Source organism: Staurois parvus, unplaced genomic scaffold (genome assembly GCF_062004578.1).
Source record: "Staurois parvus isolate SC_StPar_1 unplaced genomic scaffold, SC_StPar_1.0 ptg000262l, whole genome shotgun sequence".
Classification (NCBI taxonomy): Eukaryota; Metazoa; Chordata; class Amphibia; order Anura; family Ranidae; genus Staurois; species Staurois parvus.
Window position 1 is genome coordinate 8,940,174 of NW_028318058.1, and position 20,059 is coordinate 8,960,232.

The 20,059-nt window shown below is 43.1% G+C and overlaps 1 protein-coding gene across 1 annotated transcript in view; it reads left to right on the top strand.

Moving 5' to 3' along the window:
• Window positions 1-20,059, top strand: part of LOC149459387 (E3 SUMO-protein ligase RanBP2-like) — a gene marked incomplete at its 3' end in the record, with an annotated part of 153,268 nt that overhangs the window by 13,508 nt on the left and 119,701 nt on the right. Inside the window, exons 4-7 of the mRNA XM_089681224.1 lie at window positions 807-959; window positions 5,829-6,056; window positions 8,486-8,625; window positions 18,612-18,804. Coding sequence (XP_089537350.1) covers window positions 807-959; window positions 5,829-6,056; window positions 8,486-8,625; window positions 18,612-18,804 — 714 coding nt within the window. The remainder of the gene's footprint in view (window positions 1-806; window positions 960-5,828; window positions 6,057-8,485; window positions 8,626-18,611; window positions 18,805-20,059) is intronic.

Genomic DNA, 20,059 nt, shown 5'->3' on the forward strand with positions numbered 1-20,059 from the left:
AAAGTGATGGACGAATAGTGAAGGGTGGGAATGGGTAGGCATTTACGTTTGCATTATGGAACACCATAGGTTTTGAAGCTGCTCGAGGACACTATGAAAGCCAATGTAAAATATGTGCAGGCATGCCTAGTTGACATGTATTTACCTCCTGCTGCTATATTGCTATAATGTGTGGTTAGGTACAGTTTTAAAGAAACTATGGCCAAAGATTTTTGGCCATACTTCTCCTGTGAGTCACAGGAGTGCATTTGTTTCTGCACTTCTGTGTCCCAGATTCAGCCCACAGTGAGCTAAAGCCCACTGTCGGCTAACGTCAGAGAGCCCATCCAGGCTCTGCAGGGATCCCAACAATGATGTTGGGATCTGCCCAGATGCTTTACAGGTAGCTGTCTCAGGCACCTTTGAGAGTGTGAACCAGCCTCTTCCACCCCCTCCACATCCCAGTGCTCCAGTGAGCTCTGGTGGGGCAGAGCAGAGAGCTGAAGACTGAAAGTTCTCACTCTCTGCAGACTGAATACAGAGAACTGAGCAATTAGTGGTCTTAAATCGCTCAGTTCTCGGTGTTGTGGCAGCAGAGGACAGCTGCAGCCATCTAGGTTTATGTGTGTTTATTTTTGCAAAACCCACTCTTCTGTTTTAAATGCCGTTGATATTTTTATGTTTACTGTTATTTCCTTTGTTGTAATGAATAAAATTTTATTTGTTGAGCTATTCATTTATAATTCTATTTATTAGTCCAGTAGTAGTTCAATGTGCTATTATGTAATAAGAAAGGTATATAATCATTATTTTTCCTCTGATTTCAGCGTTCTTTGGAACTGAACCCTACTCAGAAGGATCTTGTTCTTAGGATTGCTGAATTGATATGCACTAGCGATGTCACAGATGGTAGAGCAGAATACTGGGTGGAAAAAGCAGCTAAGCTTTTCCCTGGAAGTCCTGTTATCTACAGACTAAAAGTAAGCTATGGGAAAATGTTGTTTTAAAATATTGAAGCTTTATTATTCCTTCCTTACAGGGCTATGCGCCACCAACAGGTGATTGGATACTGGCACGATACAAGAAGTCCCCTTCTGTATACTACCATGTGTTAAGGGGATGGAGTTGTTCTCTGGCCTCTGCTTTCCCTGTGGCCTGCCGCACAAATGGTGCTAGATGATGATGTCACGAGCAGGAGTGAAGGTATCTGGCAGCGGCCATTTTCAGCCTTTGGTGGCAATGTCATAAGTGGCTAGGTTCACACTACTGCAGGTGTTTGAGGCTGCGAGAATTGCAGCTGTTCCAGCCAAAACATACTGCTTTTTCAGTAGAGCAGGACTGACAGCCATTCTTAAAGGCACCCTTACACATCTAAAAATACAATGTGTTTTCAGGTGTGGAAACTGACGGGAAATTGCTGCGGCGGCCATGTTGCTCCTTTGGCAATGTCATAAGTGGCACTCAAGGCAGCATTGAGCAGCTGGATAGAAGCACTGTGACACAACTGGCACCTCCTATGACTGGAGTCACTACTTTGCAAACAGCTGAATGCAACAAGCTTCTTTTGCCAGACCCACGTAAGCACACCTTGGTGTGCGGTGGGGGCATTCTCCCCAAATATCTCCGGGTAGGGAAGTACCTAGATGTGCCCCCCCTTTTAGTTTCCCCTTCACCTGGGGGTCAGTGTGTACCTAGCGGCCCAGTCTCCTTTCTCTCTGATGGGTACTTTTGCTATCTCCCGGTGCACCTACCTCCATGACAAGGGTGGATTTGTTATCTGCGTTAGTGCGAATGCTATAACAGCTGTTTGACAGTCTTTCTGCTTTGGAATGTTTAAGTCGCAAATGTAGACGTTTCCAATTTCCTGTCTCTTCCTGATTAATGGAGGAGAAACTTGTAGAGGACAGATTCCGATAACGGTGTAGCTAATGATAGGGAGGTGGAAGACTCTGCACTCTTCCAAGGACTCTGCAGCTGAGGATCCCCAGGGTCAGAGTTAAAGTAGTTTTAAAAGATTGCCTTCGTGCAATTTCTCTCAGAAAACTCCGCCCCTGGGATCATGACAGCTGCCACAAGATCCTCAGTTGGTCTCCGATACATCCTTTCTTTAACTATGATTGTGTTTCTGGGATGACGTCCATAGACTCCCTCCCAGAACTAGCCAACCGCACTGTAGCAGTCTTTTGGCTATAGCGCGGTTGGGAACTGGTTAAGGATGCTGTCATCAAACATCTGGCAGTCTTGGACAAAGTCTTTTCACCTTGGTGAAAGCAGCTTGCAGCCAGTAGTTGCTGCTTTTGGTGTCTGCTGGAGCCTTGAGGTTGAAGCACAACGTCTGCATGTTTGGAACTTTGTCCATATTTGATGTTCTTTTGGCTAAAATGCCTGGTCTGCAGAGCTATCCTGTAAGAAGTTGCTGGCACATTTTCCCTTTTCAAAGAGAATGTTTGTTTGGAACTGACCTGAATCGTTTATCCAGAAGATTTCGGGTGATAAGAGCTTCTTTACCATTTGGGAAGAAAGGTAAATGCACAAATCGAGATCTAAGGCTCTTTCTACTTCTTCCATGAGACATCCATTTTGCTGCTATCAGACATTGATCTCATGTCCAATTCCGTGCGAAATACTGGGCCTCTAAGCCAGTATATTCAGGTATACCCAAATTCTCTTCTCAGTGTAGCAGTGCTCCCGTTTATACGACTGGGGAAGGTGTTTGCAGGCCTTTAGTCGGGGGTGGGGGGAATGGCAGACGAGATTCACTGTATAGGGGCTCCCAGCTGCAGGTTGAAACTTTGGATCCTCATCTCTACACTTCATGCTTGCAAATGTTCTCTGGGAATCCACAAGGAAGTTTGCCCTTTTGCAAGCTCTCAATCATCCTCTTTCTCACAAGAAGAGTGATCATTATGGTTCCAGAGGAAAAGAGTTGCCATGGTTTCTACTTCAACCTCTTTACTGTTCCAAAACCAAACAGCCAGATTTGGCCCATCCTGGGACTCGAGCATCTCAACAGCCTTTTCAGGTTGTGGAAGTTCCGGTTTAAAGTGATTGTGAAGGCAGAAGGTTCTAATGTATAAAAAAAACCTTCTGCATGCAGCTTCCCCCACAGCCCCTTAACTGTGCACGAGAGTTGACTCTCTTGCTCCTCATTGATTCAGACATATCAGAGGGAGCCGTTGGCTCCCACTGCTGTCATTTGGAGCCAATAATGAGGTGGTGCGACCGAGCCCCGCTGTGTGTGTCTTATGGACACACAGAGTAGGGTTTGGGAGTGAGCATGCTTAGGTGGCCCTATAGCAAGTGGATTTCAGTGGGGGCCCTTGGCTGGGAGAGGAGTCAGAAGAACCTGTGGGGGACCTGAGAAGAGGAGGATCGGGGCTACTCTATGCAAAACCATTGCACAGAACATGCAAGTATAACACGTTCGTTATTTTAATAATTATAATAATAAAGAAAAAACCCACAAACATTTACAATCATTTTAAATTAGTGCTTTTGGAGGTGGCCTCGCTCCATCCAGAGGATTCCTTGTGTTGGTAGACATAATCTACATGTCCCAATGTTTCCTCTTCACCAGATCCTCAGACACTTGTTTTGCTGCCTGTTATGTCCTAGGCCTCAGTCCTTGGGGAGCAAGGCTATCCATGCTTAGTGATATGGATCAGGATGTATCTAAAATTAGAAAATGTATATTATATAGGGCGTGCTTGTTGGAGTCCAACCTCTGTAGCTGTAAGATAAAGGTGCCAGATGGATATCAGGGATGGATAGATGGGAGCAGTAACACTGAGGCAGCTCTTCTTAGAGTGGAAGCAAGGCTCTAATGCAGTAACAAGAAAAAGAAAGGAAGGCGCCTCTTAAGTGCAGTATTGACAATTTATTCAGTAAACAATGGAAAATTTGCACTTACAAGATAAACGGTTAAAAAGACTCATTGTGTGGTAATTAGATCCAGGTGGGACATCCAGCCGTCCAGCAGCAAACTGTGTCTATAGGATCAGGAAGTAGAGGCCAGGATGTGCCTGTGCATCAAAAATGAAGCTTGGAGAGCAGAGTCAGATGTAGCAGGTGAAGGGGGTGGTAATGCATTTCAGAGCATGCTCAATAGGCTCCTTCTTCAGACCTGAGCCCCAGTAGAACCCTGACATTTTTATAGTGTGAAGGGAATGGGAGGGAGGCAAGTAATTCCTGGGTCCTAAGGACCTACATGTTTTCCTGCATATGTTTTGAAAGAAAGGGCTTCACTTTTTCTATTGACTGCTCATTCTACTATGAGTATAGGTGCCTCTTGGGCTATCCGTCATCAATCATCAGTTGTTCAGGTCTGCAAGGCTTCGGTTCATACTTTTACAAGGTTTTGCTAGGTGGATGTTAGAGCCTCTGAGGAGTGTTTTGCAGGCTGCTGTGTGAGGTTCACTTTGGGCCTGTCAGTAGTGGCTGTGTCACTCCTCCCCTCATGGCAGTGCTTTGGGAACAATAAAGCTGCTCTATGTCCCTTGGTGTACGATAAAGAAAACTTGACTTATACTAAAAAAACAGGTAGTCAAATCAGTGGACACAGAGATCCCTCCCCTCTGTAATGTGGTGAATAGCTTGCTACAAAACAAAGGACCTTCCTGTATGGGAGTGGTTATATAGGAGGGCACATCCTATCTTTTTTGCCAGTGTCCAGTCACCTGTAGGGGGCACATAACTGTGTTAGTAAGGATTAACAATCTGTGTCCTGTGATGCACTCCAAGAATTGGATGTTAGATTTTACAGGTAAGTAAAAAATCTATTTTTTGGGGGGGTCCACATCTACTTTTTTTTTTTTCCCCCTTCATTTTCTACCTGTAACCTTTGGTAGTCAAACAGTCCTCTATTACTATTGGTTTGACACAGACTATAGGTTCCAGTTCTGAGGAAAGGGGCATAACATTAACAATGCCAATACTCTTCTAGGTAGAGCATATACCCATAATACTGTTTACTGGTGAGTTCTAGAGGTGCCATTCTTCATCTAGCAAATGGGGTCTGTTTTAAGCTAAGCTTCTACTATGCTTCTTAAAAATAGATCTCCCTTGTATATTACCAGATGTTTGAGCAAGACACCATTATCATGATGTCTTTGCAAATTGTGGTTTCTACTTTTAATATTTGTGTACCTTTTTATCAATTGGACAGAAATAATGGGATTTTCCAACCCTGCAATACTCTAGATATAAAATAAATGTTGGTTTGATGGTTTTCAATTTATTTTTTTTCATTGCTCCTCCAGCATCAATTATCTATTAAAGTATATGTGTTCCCTGTTCTTGTAAAACAACCCATTCAGTTTAAAATAGAAATGAAAGGCAAAACGTTTGTGTAGTCTTATAAAATATTATAAATACCTCTTTTTTTCCCCACACTATTTTAGAAGTGATCACTTGCCATCTGTTTTCAGCTACAATAAGGAGCTTAGAGAGCTGGAGGAGAAACTGCATCACAGTGAACTTCCCAGTAAATGGCTGTGTGCGAGGGGGGAAAAGGGGCATGTAAGCAGAGGTTTGACCATTGGAAGAGAGCAAGTTGAGCTAGAAAATGGACCACGTTGTGCTCTCCTGCCTAGTGTGGTCAGCGTTTAATAGTAATGGCAGAGGGACTGGCAGCAACACCAGGGTTTTCAAACAAAGCAATACAAAGAGAACTGATACTTTTTCATACACTACATGGTGCTGCAGGCACAGATCACTAATGGAAAATGTTTGTTTACTCTTTAATGCTTCTGGTTACCAGTACAGTTCTGCAGAGTATCTGTTGTGATTGTGTACCACTTGGGAGTCTTAATTTCTCATGTAGACTGTAATTATTTCTATTTTTTTTTCAGGAGCAGCTTTTAAACTGTGAAGGTGAAGCAGGCTGGAATCAATTGTTTGATTTGATTCAGTCGGAACTGTTTGCAAGGCCCAATGATGTGTTTGTCAATATTAGACTTGTAGAGTTATTTCGGTCAAGTAAAAGACTAGATGAAGCTGTGATCCACTGTCTGAAACCAGAGAGAAGAGTTTTACGCACACACTTAGAGTGGTGCTCATGTGTTGTGCAAGTTTTAAAGGTATTTATTTCCTTCTTATGTGTGCTCTTTGTATTTTAATGCTACACGTACAGTATGTGGGTAATCCTTACATTTTAAAAGTAATTTGACTGCAAACAGTGCATTCCGCCTCAGTTCTCTACTTCCATTTTCCCTCCTTCTCCCTGCTCAGACACTGTGGTCATGTTTACCTGACTCCTGCTGACACAGCTGTCTCCTGCTCGGATACATCAATAAGCTGACAGACAAAGGGAAGGCCCTTCTTGGCTAGCAAGGGCCCATCCAAGTAGGGAAGAAAGAAGGCAAAGCTGGATGAGTTTGCCACAGCAGAGGAATGTGGGATGAGAGGAGAATGGGGTATCCATTGTCTGCTGCTGGGTTTTGTGCAAGTGTGAAATGGTGTTCATGGAAAGGGTTTCTCTACTTTCTTGCAGCCAGTAATTGCTGCCATGTTTATTTGCCAGACTATTGCTGACTAGGCAAGACAGATGAGCAGAACAATTGCATTAAGGTAAAAAACCTTGAGGGTGCAGCTCCCCGTGCCCAACCCCCCCCCCCCCCATTTACTTATCTGAGCCCTATCTCGATCCAGTAATGTGCATGAGAACAATAGCTCTCCTCATTGGCTCTCACAGCAGCGTGATCCATTGGCTCTTGTTGCTGTCAATTGCATCAGTGTGCCATTGAGGAGAGAACACTCACAGTGCATTGTGGGAGTCAGCAGGGGGGAGGAGCCTGGACCACCAATGGGGGACCCAGAAACAATGTGAAATGGTGTTCATGGAAAGGGTCTCACTACTTTCTTGCAGCCAGTAATTGCTGCCATGTTTATTTGCCAGACTTTTGCTAACAAGGCAAGACAGATTAGCAGAACAATTGCTGCCGAGTTTCCCCCAAATACATTGCTGCTGCACAACTTGCAGCAGCTATGGTCCCTCTCATTGCTCCCACGGGACTCCTGGCTCCTGCTGCTGTCACTTAAATCTAGTGAGGAAGGAGCAGGGTTGCTTAAGAAAGCTGTGTTGTGTTTGTCTATGGACACACACAGTCAGCTCGGTATTGTACCCACGTGTGCCCCCATAGCATGCAGCTTTTTATGGGGGCTCATGGAGAAGCGAAGCAGAGAGAACTGGAGGGGCACCCCAGAAGAACAAGTAATGGCCACTCTGTGCAATATCCTTGTGCAGAGGAGGTAGATATAAACCTTTTTTTTAATTTTAGGGAAAAAAATAAAAGCCTCTAGTATCACTGTAACTCTTGTCACAAGCGCTGCACCCAAACACCACCATGCCTACCCAGAAGCCCTCCTCAGAGGAAATCTCAAAATCACACGTCATTGCTACCACAAAGCTGAGGACTGTTCTTCTGGATATTTCTTTGCTCCTAGCACAGGGGTGGGCAAACTTTTTGACTTGAGGGCCGCAATGGGTTCATATATAGGACCCGGGGGCCGGACCAAGAGTAGATGAATGATGTGTATGTGTCATCCATAGTAAGTATAGTAATATTCCCCCATAGTAAGCATAGTAATTAATCCCCCATATAGTAATTCGTCCCCCATATAGTAATTCATCCCCCATATAGTAATTCATCCCCCATAGTAATTCATTCACTTACCTTTGCTCCGCGCGTTCCTCTCGCCGTGTTCCCGCGCCGTTCCGGTCTTCAGGGCGGACTGTGAGAGGAGCCTAGCTCCCCTCACGTTCGTCATGCTGCCCCGCCTACACACATCCTGACAGCATCACGCTCCACGGGCTGGATTAAAAGGTCCGCCGGGCCGTAGTTTGCCCATTGCTGTCCTAGCAGCTGTATGCAGCAAAGGGTAGTGGAAACAGGGGTATGTGTTGGAGAATCTTTAAAGTGGTTCTAAAGGCTCAAGTGTTTTTTTTTTTTTTTTTTTTGTAATCTTAGCTCCCCGTGCCCAACCCCAGCCCATTTACTTATCTGAGCCCTATCTTGGTACAGTAATGTGCATGAGAATAATAGCTCTCCTGATTTGGCTCTCACAGCTGCAGGATCCATTGGCTCTTGTTGCTGTCAATCGCATCAGTGAGCCATTGAGGAGAGAACAGGGGGTGGGGCTGACCCACGCTCTGTGTGAGAATGGGCACACAGGGTTCATTGTGGGAGTCAGCAGGGGGGAAGGAGCCTGGACCGCCGGTGGGGGACCCAGAAACCATGTGATTGGTGCTGCTCTGTGCAAAACAATTGCACAGAGCAGATAAGTAAACCATGTTATAAAAAACATAAAAACTTTCCTTTCGAATCACTTTAAAGCATCTTTCTTTGTCAATAGGCAAAACCCAGGTTTGGGTTAGGAACAGTGGATGAATAGCTTCTGAAATTGGTATCATCAGCTTATGACTTTGGAAAGCAGGATGGCAGTAATAGGATGGTGTATCAATGCCACTTCTCTTTTTAAGCTGGTTTATATGTGTTTTGTGTTACAGGAATATTTGTCCTCTCACACAGCTTCAGCTAAAAGCAACTGGAGAACAATTAACAAGGAACTGTTGCTTGCACTTTCAGACCTTGTCCTTGTAACGCTTTCTACCAGAGATGTAAAAGAAAGCATGCTAGCACTTAAAAGGTACCTTCTTTTTTTTTTTTTTAAATCTTCGTTTACTTGTTTTGTTTGTGCCAAGGATTTACTAACATTTGTTAGAACAGGTAATGGCTCTACCCATTAGAACTGCATTTCATTAGACTTACAAAAAATGGACGCTGCCCCAGTCTATAACTGGCCTTCACAGCACGTGGAAGGGTGACGCATGTCAAACAACAAAAGAGAAAAATTCCCAGCTCAACTTGCCAACCAGCCTGCAAACAAACCGAATTAAGCTATCTAACAATATGCGTTAAAAACAAGTGTTTAGTTAGTACACATTTACAAATACATGCGTAAGCTGCAGAGCCTCGTCCCAGCACTCCGATATTCTGCAGTACCTAACGCTACAAATTTTGAGAGCCCCCGTAGTAGAGGCACATTTATTTAATGGATAGGTGGACCTGAGGGACCCCACCCATCCTTCAAGGTACAGGAGTGCATTGGACACCCAGCGTGTATCTTGCCATTAAAAAAAATCACATGGCATGGCTCCCCTGAAGTTGGATTCTAAGATGTTTTGCAGTGTCCCCAACTTTTGTCTTGTGTTAGGGGAGATGTATGAGCTGGCAGTTATCTAGGTGATTTATTTTATGCCATTGTTCACTTAGTAAGGATGTGAACTGTACATTCATATATACAGATGGCCATTAGAGGGTGTACCTGACTTTCTGTGGATAAAGTTACTTCTCAAGTAAGAGTTGGATTAAAAATGGCTTTTATTGACACTTAGAAGATTTCAGAAGGCCTTCATCATTTACTCTATTTGCTGCCATGATACCCACCTTAAGTTACACAGGATCTCCTAGCTCTCTAAGACTGCATAACAAGGTTTAAAGGCATAAATCAACAAAAGTTCAGCAGTTTAAACCACCTTTGCTCCTCTACTCTTTAAAACAAAAAACAAAAAAAAAAAACTTTGACCTTTTAGAAGCACATGCCAAGTGCCCATTTTCCATCTGAGCTGCCCTTTAAGTGGTTGACCACTGTAGACCCAAGCCTATTCTGACACTTCTCTCCTACAAAATAAAAATAAGCATTTTTTGCTTGGAAATGACTTAGAACCTCCTGAGAGGGAGGTGTAAGTATATGCCTTCAGAAGCTTTCTTTTATAGGGTTTGGAGAGATTTTGAGATGGCAGACCCAGCAAAAATAATTTAGGGGTAAAAGGAGAAGTGGAGTCAAATGATCATTGTATTGTTTGGTGAACTGCTCTCCAATAGGGTACAATCCGAGGACAACTCCAGTAAATGTGAATAAGGCAGCCTTTACCACTATTGCAGCACAAGCAAAGGTCACTGGCCGTAGGATGTATGGTGTGCAAAAGTTCTGGGGTGAGATACCAGAAATAGAGTAATTTTATAAAGATTTTCTTTGTAGAGTTTAGACATAGAGCTTTTGGCGGTTTGGGACCAGATAACTTAACGGGTTTCAAAGGTAATCTCGTCCCCTAGGATGTTTTCCCACTTGAGCATGTATGTTTACCTAGTGTTTGGAAGGGGTAGGTATTTAACAGCTTATAGGCGTCTGAGATTAGGCTTTTCTAAAAGGGGTCTTCTGCAAGTAATCTTTCAAAGGGTGAAGTTTTGGAAAACTGCAATGTGTGGATTGCGGAGAGCGTATAATATCTTATCCGGAAATAACCATAACTAGCTGTAGATAAATCATGTCTAGTTTGTAATTGCTTGAAGGAAAGCAATTTCCAGGTAACGGGGTCTACTAGCTGTCGGAATTGAAATAGTTGCCCTCGTAATCAGGGGGTGTCATTAAAGTAGACCGACTATCTGGCACTTCGAGATTACAGAGAAAAGAGGTTTAGCAGGAAAGCATTAGATGTCAAAGTGTAACCACGCTTTAGCATGTTACATAAATTATGGAGGAAGGACATGGTGCACAGAAGTCTATCGGGGCACTGATACATTCGCACTCCACAAAAGGTTTTGGATGAATGGGGACCAAAAAAAAGTTTTTCCACCTCCATCCACCTGTTATAAGTGAACAAAATGGACCATGAGGCTAGATTGTAAGCTCTAACGAGCAGGGCCCTCTGTTTCCTCTTGCACCAAATTGTATTGTAACTAATGTCTACCTTCATTTTGTAAAACGCTGTGCAAACTGTTGGCGCTATATAAACCCTGTATGATAATAATAATGAGGCAATGGCTCTCATCTGTGCTGCGTGGTAGTAGGTCAGTAAGCTTGAAAATCCCAAACCTCCATCAGTTCGTGAAGGGAGCAATACAGATCGCGCAACCTGATGTCTTTTGTAGACCCATACAAAGTCCAAAAAGATCTTCCTGTAATTTCCAGAGATGAGAAGGGGGGACAGGGATTGGCAATGTTTGAAATGAATATACAGGTGAAACTCGAAAAATTAGAATATCATGCAAAAGTTCATTTATTTCAGTAATGCCACTTAAAAGGTGAAACTAATATATGAGATAGACTCATTACATGCAAAGCAAGATAGTTCAAGCTGTGATATGTCATAATTGTGATTATGGCTTACAGCTCATGAAAACCCCAAATCCACAATCTCATAAAATTAGAATATTACATGCAATCAATAAAACAAGGATTGTACATAGAACAATATCGGACCTCTGAAAAGTATAAGCATGCATATGTACTCAGTACTTGGTTTGGGCCCCTTTTGCAGCAATTACTGCCTCAGTGCGGCGTGGCATGGAAGCTATCAGCCTGTTGCACCGCTGAGGTGTTATGGAAGACCAGGATGCTTCAATAGCAGCCTTCAGCTCTTCTGCATTGTTCGGTCTCATGTCTCTCATCTTTCTCTTGGCAATGCCCCATAGATGCTCTATGGGGTTCAGGTCAGGCGAGTTTGCTGGCCAATCAAGCACAGTAATCCCACGGTCATTGAACCAGGTTTTGGTGCTTTTGGCAGTGTAGGCAGGTGCCAAGTCCTGCTGGAAAATGAAGTCAGCATCCCCATAAAGCTAGTCTGCGGAAAGAAGTATGAAGTGCTCCAAAATCTCCTGGTTGAAGGCTGCATTGACCCTGGACTTAATGAAGCACAGTGCACCAACACCAGCAGATGACATGGCTCCCCAAATCAACACAGACTGTGGAAACTTCACACTGGACTTCAAGCATCTTGCAGTGTGTGCCTCTCCATTCTTCCTCCATACTCTGGGTCCTTGGTTTCCAAATGAGATGCAAAAGTTGCTCTCATCAGAAAAGAGGACTTTGGACCACTGAGCAACAGACCAGGTCTGTTTGTCTTTAGCCCAGGAAAGACGCTTCTGACGTTGTTTGTTGTTCAGGAGCGGCTTGACAAGAGGAATATGACATTTGAAGCCCATGTCCAGGATCCGTCTATGTGTTGTGGCTCTTGATGCACAGACTCCAGCCTCAGTCCACTCCTTGTGAAAGTCCCCAACACTTTTGAATGGCCTTTCCCTGACAATCCTCTCCAGGCTGCGGTCATCCCTGCTGCTTGTGCACCTTTTTCTTCCACATAACTTTAGATTAATGTGCTTTGATACAGCACTTTGGGAACATCCAACTTCTTTTGCAATTACCTTTTGAGGCTTTCCCTCCTTATGGAGGGTGTCAATGATGGTTTTCTGCACAACTGTCAGGTCAGCAGTTTTTCCCATGATTGTGATTCCTACTGAACCAGACTGAGAGACCATTTAAAGGCTCAGGAACCCTTTGCAGGTGTTATGGCTTAATTAGCTGATTAGAGTGGGACACTTTGAGCCTAGAATATTGCACCTTTTCACAATATTCTAATTTTCTGAGATTGTGGATTTGGGGTTTTCATGAGCTGTAAGCCATAATCCTCACAATAATGACAAATCACAGCTTGAACTATCTTGCTTTGCATGTAATGAGTCTCTCTCATATATTAGTTTCACCTTTTAAGTTGCATTACTGAAATAAATGAACTTTTGCACAATATGCTAATGTTTTGAGTTTCACCTGTAGAAGCTTGGGGGAGTATATTCATAATGCAACCTATCCAAGAGAATTGGCAAGTCTTCCAAGGTATTTAATCGAAGAGGACCCCCATGAGTAAGGAAAAGTGGATGACAGATGTTGGATGTCTGAATGAGGGATATTTAACCTCCTTGGCGGTGTTCCCGAGTGTAGCTCGGGGTAGAATTTCTATACCAAGAACGGTAACCCCGAGCTACACTCGGGCTTACCATGCAGCGTTCTCTGGGGGTCCCTGCAGCACTTACCTTGTCCTTCGCTCCCACGATGGGTCCCCTGCAGCGTCCCCGTCCATCTCCTCCGGCGGATGCCGGCATCTGGCTTCCGTGTTCCGGTCCCCGTGACGTCGGAACGTTCGGGCGGCGGAACCGGCGGGAAATTTGAAATTTTTAAAAAATGACATTTTTGCTGTCATTGCTGTTTCACTGCATTTTACATACATTTTGTCCCTACTGCTTTGTCCTGTGCCCTGCCTGCATTTTGACTGTTCTTTCTGCCTGGAAACTTAGAAAAGTCCATGGCGGCCAAAAAGGGTCCCTTTACGTCAAAAGCGGTTTTAGAACAGCGATAGTAAATCAGAACCACTTGCAGAATTGAGTGATAATGATTTGTGGGGAAATTCGTCATCAGACGCTGAGAACGATTTTGCGACTTTGCTCAGCGATGTGCGAATTTGCCTCTGTATTTCAAATTTCAGTGTTTTTGGTTTGATTATATTATTGCGCTAAATTTATTATTATTATATTATTATTTTTTATGATTATTTATTAAATTATAATTTATGATTTCGTGTTTCAAGTTTTATCATATCCGGAATGTTTAATAGACTCTTTTTCGGAAAGATTTCAGTGAGTTATTCCTAAAAATTACAGCCTACAATTAAAAACTACATATTTCCATGCAAAAAAATGGTACCGCTTTCAGCACAAAATTCCTGACATGATCATACCGCCAGGGAGGTTAAAGGGAGAGCCTCTGATTTGGATGAATTAATTTTTATAGCCAGACATCAACCCATATATGTATAACTCTTTATGCAGGTTGGGGAGAGAAGTGCGAGGTTAAGGTTAAAAGAATACCGTACACGAAAAGGAAGATTTTAAATTCCATACCCAGTAACAGAGGGGAAAGGGGGCATCCATGTCGTGTCTCATTCGTAAACGAGAACGGGGGTACATAAGGTGTTTTAACTTGTGTAGTTGGGCAAGTATAAAGGTGCTGGATTGCCCTCAGAACAGGACCCTTGAGGCCTACATGAGTAAAGGTTTCAAAAAGGAAGGGCGAACTTGGATGATCAAATGCCTTTTCAGCGTCTAAGCAGAAGAGCAAGGTTTTTATCTCTTTTGGCTAAGTCAATCACGCGTCTGGTTTTATCGCCCCCTGGTGGAATGGGACGAAGCCCACTTGATCTTTGTGCATTAGTGCAGGGAGAACCTCATTCAAATGTGTAGAAGGTAACTTGGTGAATATTTTTAAAGCTGATTTCAATAAGGCTATTGGCCTGTAGTTGGTGCAAAGAGGGTGGTCCTTGTCTGGTTGGGTATTAAAGCGAAGTTCTGCTTTAAAGACTGGTCCCCAGCTCCCCATTAAGGATTGGCACCTTTGGGGAGCGGGTAACCGAAATTGACAGGTACCCGCCCCTACTTCCGCTGCAATCGCCTAGGCGATCGGAAGTAGAAGGTGTCCTTCTACCCTCCCTCCCCGTAGTCTTCTGTGACACGTAACAGTTCTCGGAAGAACGCAGGGCCATTCAGGATGCGCAGTTCTACTCGTGCATGCACAGTGGGCACCCAGCTGTGAAGCTGCAAGCTGTCACAGCCGGGTGCCCACAGTGAAGATGCCTGCGCCTGGAACACAGGATGGCCGGTGAAATGGGCTACGGGGAGGATACCGTGGGATAGATGAGTGGCTGTTGTTTAAAAGTCAGCAGCTACAGTTTTTGTAGCTGCTGACTTATTTTTTTACAGTGTGAGTGGAACTCACTTTAAAATGATGAAGGAACGCTGAATATTCAGAGGAATAGGGCTTTTATGTAGAAAGATGGGGAGAAAGGTCTTGTAATATTTATTGGGAAGACCATCTGGCCCAGGGGCCTTACGGTTAGGGAGCGACTTAAGAGCGACTGCATCAGGCCTATTAAGAAATTTTAGCTTTTTATACTTCATAGGGTTTATCATACTCCGGTTAAATTATATGGATGGAATCGGAGACACAGATTTGTGTCCTAGATGTGACAGAGGTCCAGCGGATCTTATTCATATGCTATGGAGATGTCCGAAACTTCATAGATATTGGCAAGATATTGTCTTTATCATATCCTCCATTTATCAAGTTACCTCGTCTGCAGAACATAAAATATGCTTGCTGAGTCTATTGTACCCACTGAGCTGATGCCTTCTGTCACTAGGTTACTCTATATAGCAGGGAAATTGATAGCACACAAATGGATATCGCCCAGCCCTCCATTCTTAACAGAGTGGAAAATTCAGGTTAACAATGTAATCTCCGGAGAAAAACTATTATTTCAGTACAGAAACTGTGTTAGAAAATTTTAAATTATATGGGGTCCCTGGCTGGCAACACTCGGTTTGGCTTTGCTCCATATGATAGCAAATAGATTGTTTCCTCTATAAACGCGTGAGGCCCTTAAAGCGGAGTTCCACTCAAAAAATGTCAAAAAATAAGTCGGCTGCTAAAAAAAACTGTAGCTGCTGACTTTTAAAAAAAACATCCACTTACCTCTCCCGCGGTGTGTCCTCCGCAGCCCGTTTCACCGGCCGTCCTGTATTCCAGGAGGCCGGAATCTTCAGTGTGGGCACCCGGCTGAGATAGCTTGCGGCTTCACAGCCAGCTACCCACTGGGCATGCGTGAGTAGCGCTGCGCTTCATGAATGGTCCTGTAGTCTTCTGGGATCTGTCACATGTCCCAAAAGACTACAGGGAGGGAGGGAGGACACCTTCCGCTAGGCGATCGGACCGGAAGTGGGAGCGGGTACCTGTCAAATTCGGGTACCCGCTTCCCCCTGCCTCCCAAAGGTGCCAATTCTTATTGGGGAGCAGTCCTTAAAGCGGAACTTCCCCTTTTGGGTGGAGTTCCGCTTTAATTGTAAGATATATAACAGCTGGAATTTTACTAGTTTGTGGGAAAGATAAGTGCAGCTAGATAGAATAGGAAGGAGAAACTGAATTGGGTCAATCTGTGCTGGTTTAATGGGCTTATTATTATCGGATATATATCCATACGGTGTATTTACTGATTGTTGTTTAATCACTATATGCCCATTGTCTTTGTATTGTGTATAGTGTGATGCGCTCATGTTGTGCACTTGTTTGTTAAAAAACTACATGTTCAAAAACCAAATTAAAAGGGTCTGATTTAACAAAAGAAGTCATTAAACTGCAAATGACAAGTTTTCAATATGGTAGCGAGTCAGCAATATAGGGGCATGGTCTGACCAAGATATAGGCAGAATGTAGCTGCTTTAAGTGTCCATAGCGTTGGGTTAGAAAAAAAAAATCAATGCATAAATGCAGAGATGTGGATGAGAGCAATGTGTAAATTGTCTATCTTCTGGGTGTAAGACACGCCATGCACTGAAAAGAGATTGCCGTCTGGTAAGTTGGTGAAAGAGTTGGGAACTTTTAGAAGTGTGAGTGTGTGGAGTCCTAGTATTCAGAGCAAGCCTGTCCATCACTATTGAGAATAGTAAATTGTAATCCCCCCATCACCAGGTACTTGTGTTCCACACAGAATAGGCAATAGGCGCGAGAGAAAGGAAGTTTGGTTGACGTTGGCATACAAGTTACATAGGGTTATGTCATGGGTCGACCATGCACTCCTTAGGAAAAGAAAATGTCCTCTGGGGTCTATGACTGAATCCACGAGCACAAACAGCCTAATGTAATAAGTATGGCAACTTCTGCCTGCTTCCTCCTATTTGAGACTTGGTAAATGTGAGAATAATAACGGGATGCAAATGTAAGCGTGCTTCTTATATCAAGATGAGTCTCCTGTGCTAATATCACGGCAGCTCCAGATTGCCTAAACTCCCAAAGTGCCAGATGTAGTTTGTGGTTACAATTCAAGCCATTGATGTTTAGGGATAGGATCTTCTTCATGGTAAGGTGTCAAATGGTGCTGAATAAGCAAAAGTAAAAATGACAACATAGTAGTACTGTTGCTATAAGAGTAGTATGCATATCCCCATTGATAGGTAATGTGTGACATGTCTAGAGACTTCGAGATCTAGACACAGCGAAATAGGATACAAAGTGTGAGGGGAAAAAATGGAGTCACAGATAAGCAAACCAAGAAGCCCCCAATAAGGTGAATCGACTCCATAAAATGTAGGACAATTAGCCATAGAAACAGTTCAAAAATACCTCCGAGACCAGGATGGTGACATTGGTTCATCTACACAGGTTAATTTAGCGGAACCTTTCAAAATCAATTCAAGATGGGGGGATACCAGTGACAGCACTAAATCTGACATTTGCAGTGATATCTCACGTGTGGTGCGATCGCAGTCTACATGTGCATGCAGGACTGATGCATGCGTTTGCCTTTGCGGATGAGTGTGGTGAGAAGGGGGTGCTTAAATAAATGCAAAATTTTAAAAACATTTTTAAATTTTATTTTAATGCTGTATCTTTAATTTTTTTTTTTTTTTAAATCCCTTCAATTGCTAACATGGGATGAACAACATCCCTTGTGATAACATAGACAGTGACAGGTTCTCTTTACTGAGTTATCAGGGGTCTATTAGACCCCAGATATCTCCTCTGTCCTTTAAAAGCATCTGATCAAACCAAGATCGGTTTGATCAGATGCTTTTACAAGTCAGTAATGGCTTGTTTGCATCCTGGCAAAACCGGAAGTGACAAAATACTTGTTGCTTCTGGTTTCTTAGACCATAGAGATTATTGGGGACATTCCAGTCCTCGATCATCTCTATGGCAAACCAGCAGAACTGCTGGCTTCTGTCCCGGGTTACCCGGTTAGACGGGAGAGCTGGGGGAGACGGGAGACCCCCTTAGCAGCCTGTAAAAGAAATCCAGCCGCTAATTTAGTCACTAGAATCGCTTTTACATGAACCACTTGAGCTCTGGAAGGTTTTACCTTTTTCTTGACAAAGCATTTAAAAAAAAAAAAAATGCTATTCAGCACTGCACTACTTTAATTGGCAATTGCGAGGTCATGCAACACTGTATGCAAATAAAATTTAAGTTTTTTTTCACACAAATAGAGCTTTCCTTTGGTGTTTGATCAACACTGGGTTTTTTATTTTTTGCAATATAAACAAAAGTTGAACTTTAAAAAAAAAAAAAAAAAAAATTCAACTTTGTTATAAAACATGTTCAATAAAAAAAAAGATTTTTTATAATTGTTTAGATCAAAATGTAATCTGCTACGTGTCTTTGCTAATAAATTCAAATATAAATAAAATCTCTATGCATATATTGGTTTGCGATACGGCATCTACAAACTATGGTGAGTGTGTATATATACTGAAATTTACGCAGCTATGACGCTGTACTAGTAATGGCAGTGATCAGCAGCTTATAGTGGGAATGTGATAGTGTAGCAGGCAGTCTGGCTCTAGCTGATGCTGGCTGGGAGGTACAATAACTGAACAGCTGACATTGACATGATCAGTGCTAATACTGTACAAAGTCACTGTACCACTGGCTGGGAAGGGGTTAACATGTAGGGGTTATCAAAGGGTTGACTGTGTGCCCAACTATGTGTTGTGTTTATATGTGCTGCTTTGACTTTACTGTATGGCTGTTTAGCAAGGAGAACAAATGGCCAGACCGCTGTTCCCTGTACACAGAGTTCTGTGTTTAGTTATCACACACACAACTCTGTGTGTGATTGGGCACAGCCGTTCTGTGTCACAGAGGCTGAAATGGTTAAAGGTTGACTCAAACCCCATTGAATTCTAGCATTTGTGCAGTGAACTGGATACACAAGACCATGAAAAGTTTTATAAAATGTTGTTCTCTATCAGTTTTGATCAAGCACTCTGGTCACTGAAGCCCCATGCAGATGGCACAGACGACTTGTCAGTTACATTCGCTGAAATACGAGGTCACTACTACATGCATACTGGAACTCAGTTACTGAAAATGGCTCAGCACAATGAAGTTCAGTGGAAGGCATCATTAGAACCAGCTGCACTCTGTTATCTTCTTGCTTTCCAGGTATTTAATATTAAACATTGCAACTATATGTGCATGTTAGTAGGTCATTTGCTCCTTTCTAAATTGACCCTTGTATGTGTTTGAATATAAGTTAGGGACCTTAGATTGTAAGCTCCTTGAGGAGAAGGACTGTTGTGAATTGGTAATGTGCTGTGTAAATTGACGGTGCTATAAAAGTACCTGTAACAATATATAATCACAACATAAAAAAACACTATTCACCAATTTTTCTTTATTGCGTATCACAGGACACAGAGCATCTTATTTTTGTGATATGGTTATGTTGCCACCTTCAGGTGAATAGACACACAAGGCATGATCCCCATCCCAGGTGTAATCCTCCTAGCTCAGCACATCCTCCGTTGTTTTTTTTTTTTGTTTTTTTGCTAGTGTCCTTAGGTGATGGTTGTGTCTGTGCAGTCTCTGCACAACTACCTTTTGTCTAGTTTTTTGGGGGTTTTTTCTCTCTCAATTTCTTGTTGGAAACAGGAGAGTGGCTTTATCCACATCTGTCCTACAGCTTATGGCCATAAGGGAATAGTACAAGGACCTTGCAATCGATGCTTGGGTACAGCCTTTAATATTGCCGTTTGGCGCTGGATCCTGTGCAACAGGACTGTAATTACTGTATATATTGCCTGGTAGTCTGCAGCTGTGCCCTACAGGTCCAGGGTAGGGATTCCCAGCTGAGGGTAATTGTGTCTCTGAAGGTCACAGCCTTGCCAAATTGTTCAGTGGTTTGTGTTGGAGGATTAGCACCATCAGTTTGTAGCCCTGCTGTTCAGGCTATTCATTTTCCAGCATGGAAAACTAACAGGTTTATTTCCTCAGCCATCAATGGCTGAATCTATGGGAATGGAACGTTCACTCAAATGTTCCAAGGCACTCTGCCTGAGGTGGGGGGCAACTGATGTGGATCTCCTAGCATCTAGGTTCTGTACCAAACTAGGCAGATTTGTGTCAAGTATTAGAGACCCTTGAACATCTGTGATAGATGCCTTGGTGATACCATGGGACCAATTCTCCCCAGTTTAATAAAATTATGTAAATGGCGGAAGAATAACATGGACAATTACATGAGCATTATTTTGCTTATGTAATTTTAGTTGTCTTCATTTTCAAAAGGTTCTTCTAGGCAAACCAGTATGAGTTGTGTATAAATGCTTTAAAATCCTTTTTTTGGAATACATCACAGGACACCGTGATAACACCCCTGTTCTTTTGCTGCTCTTTGCTACAAAATTGAGCCTAAGCT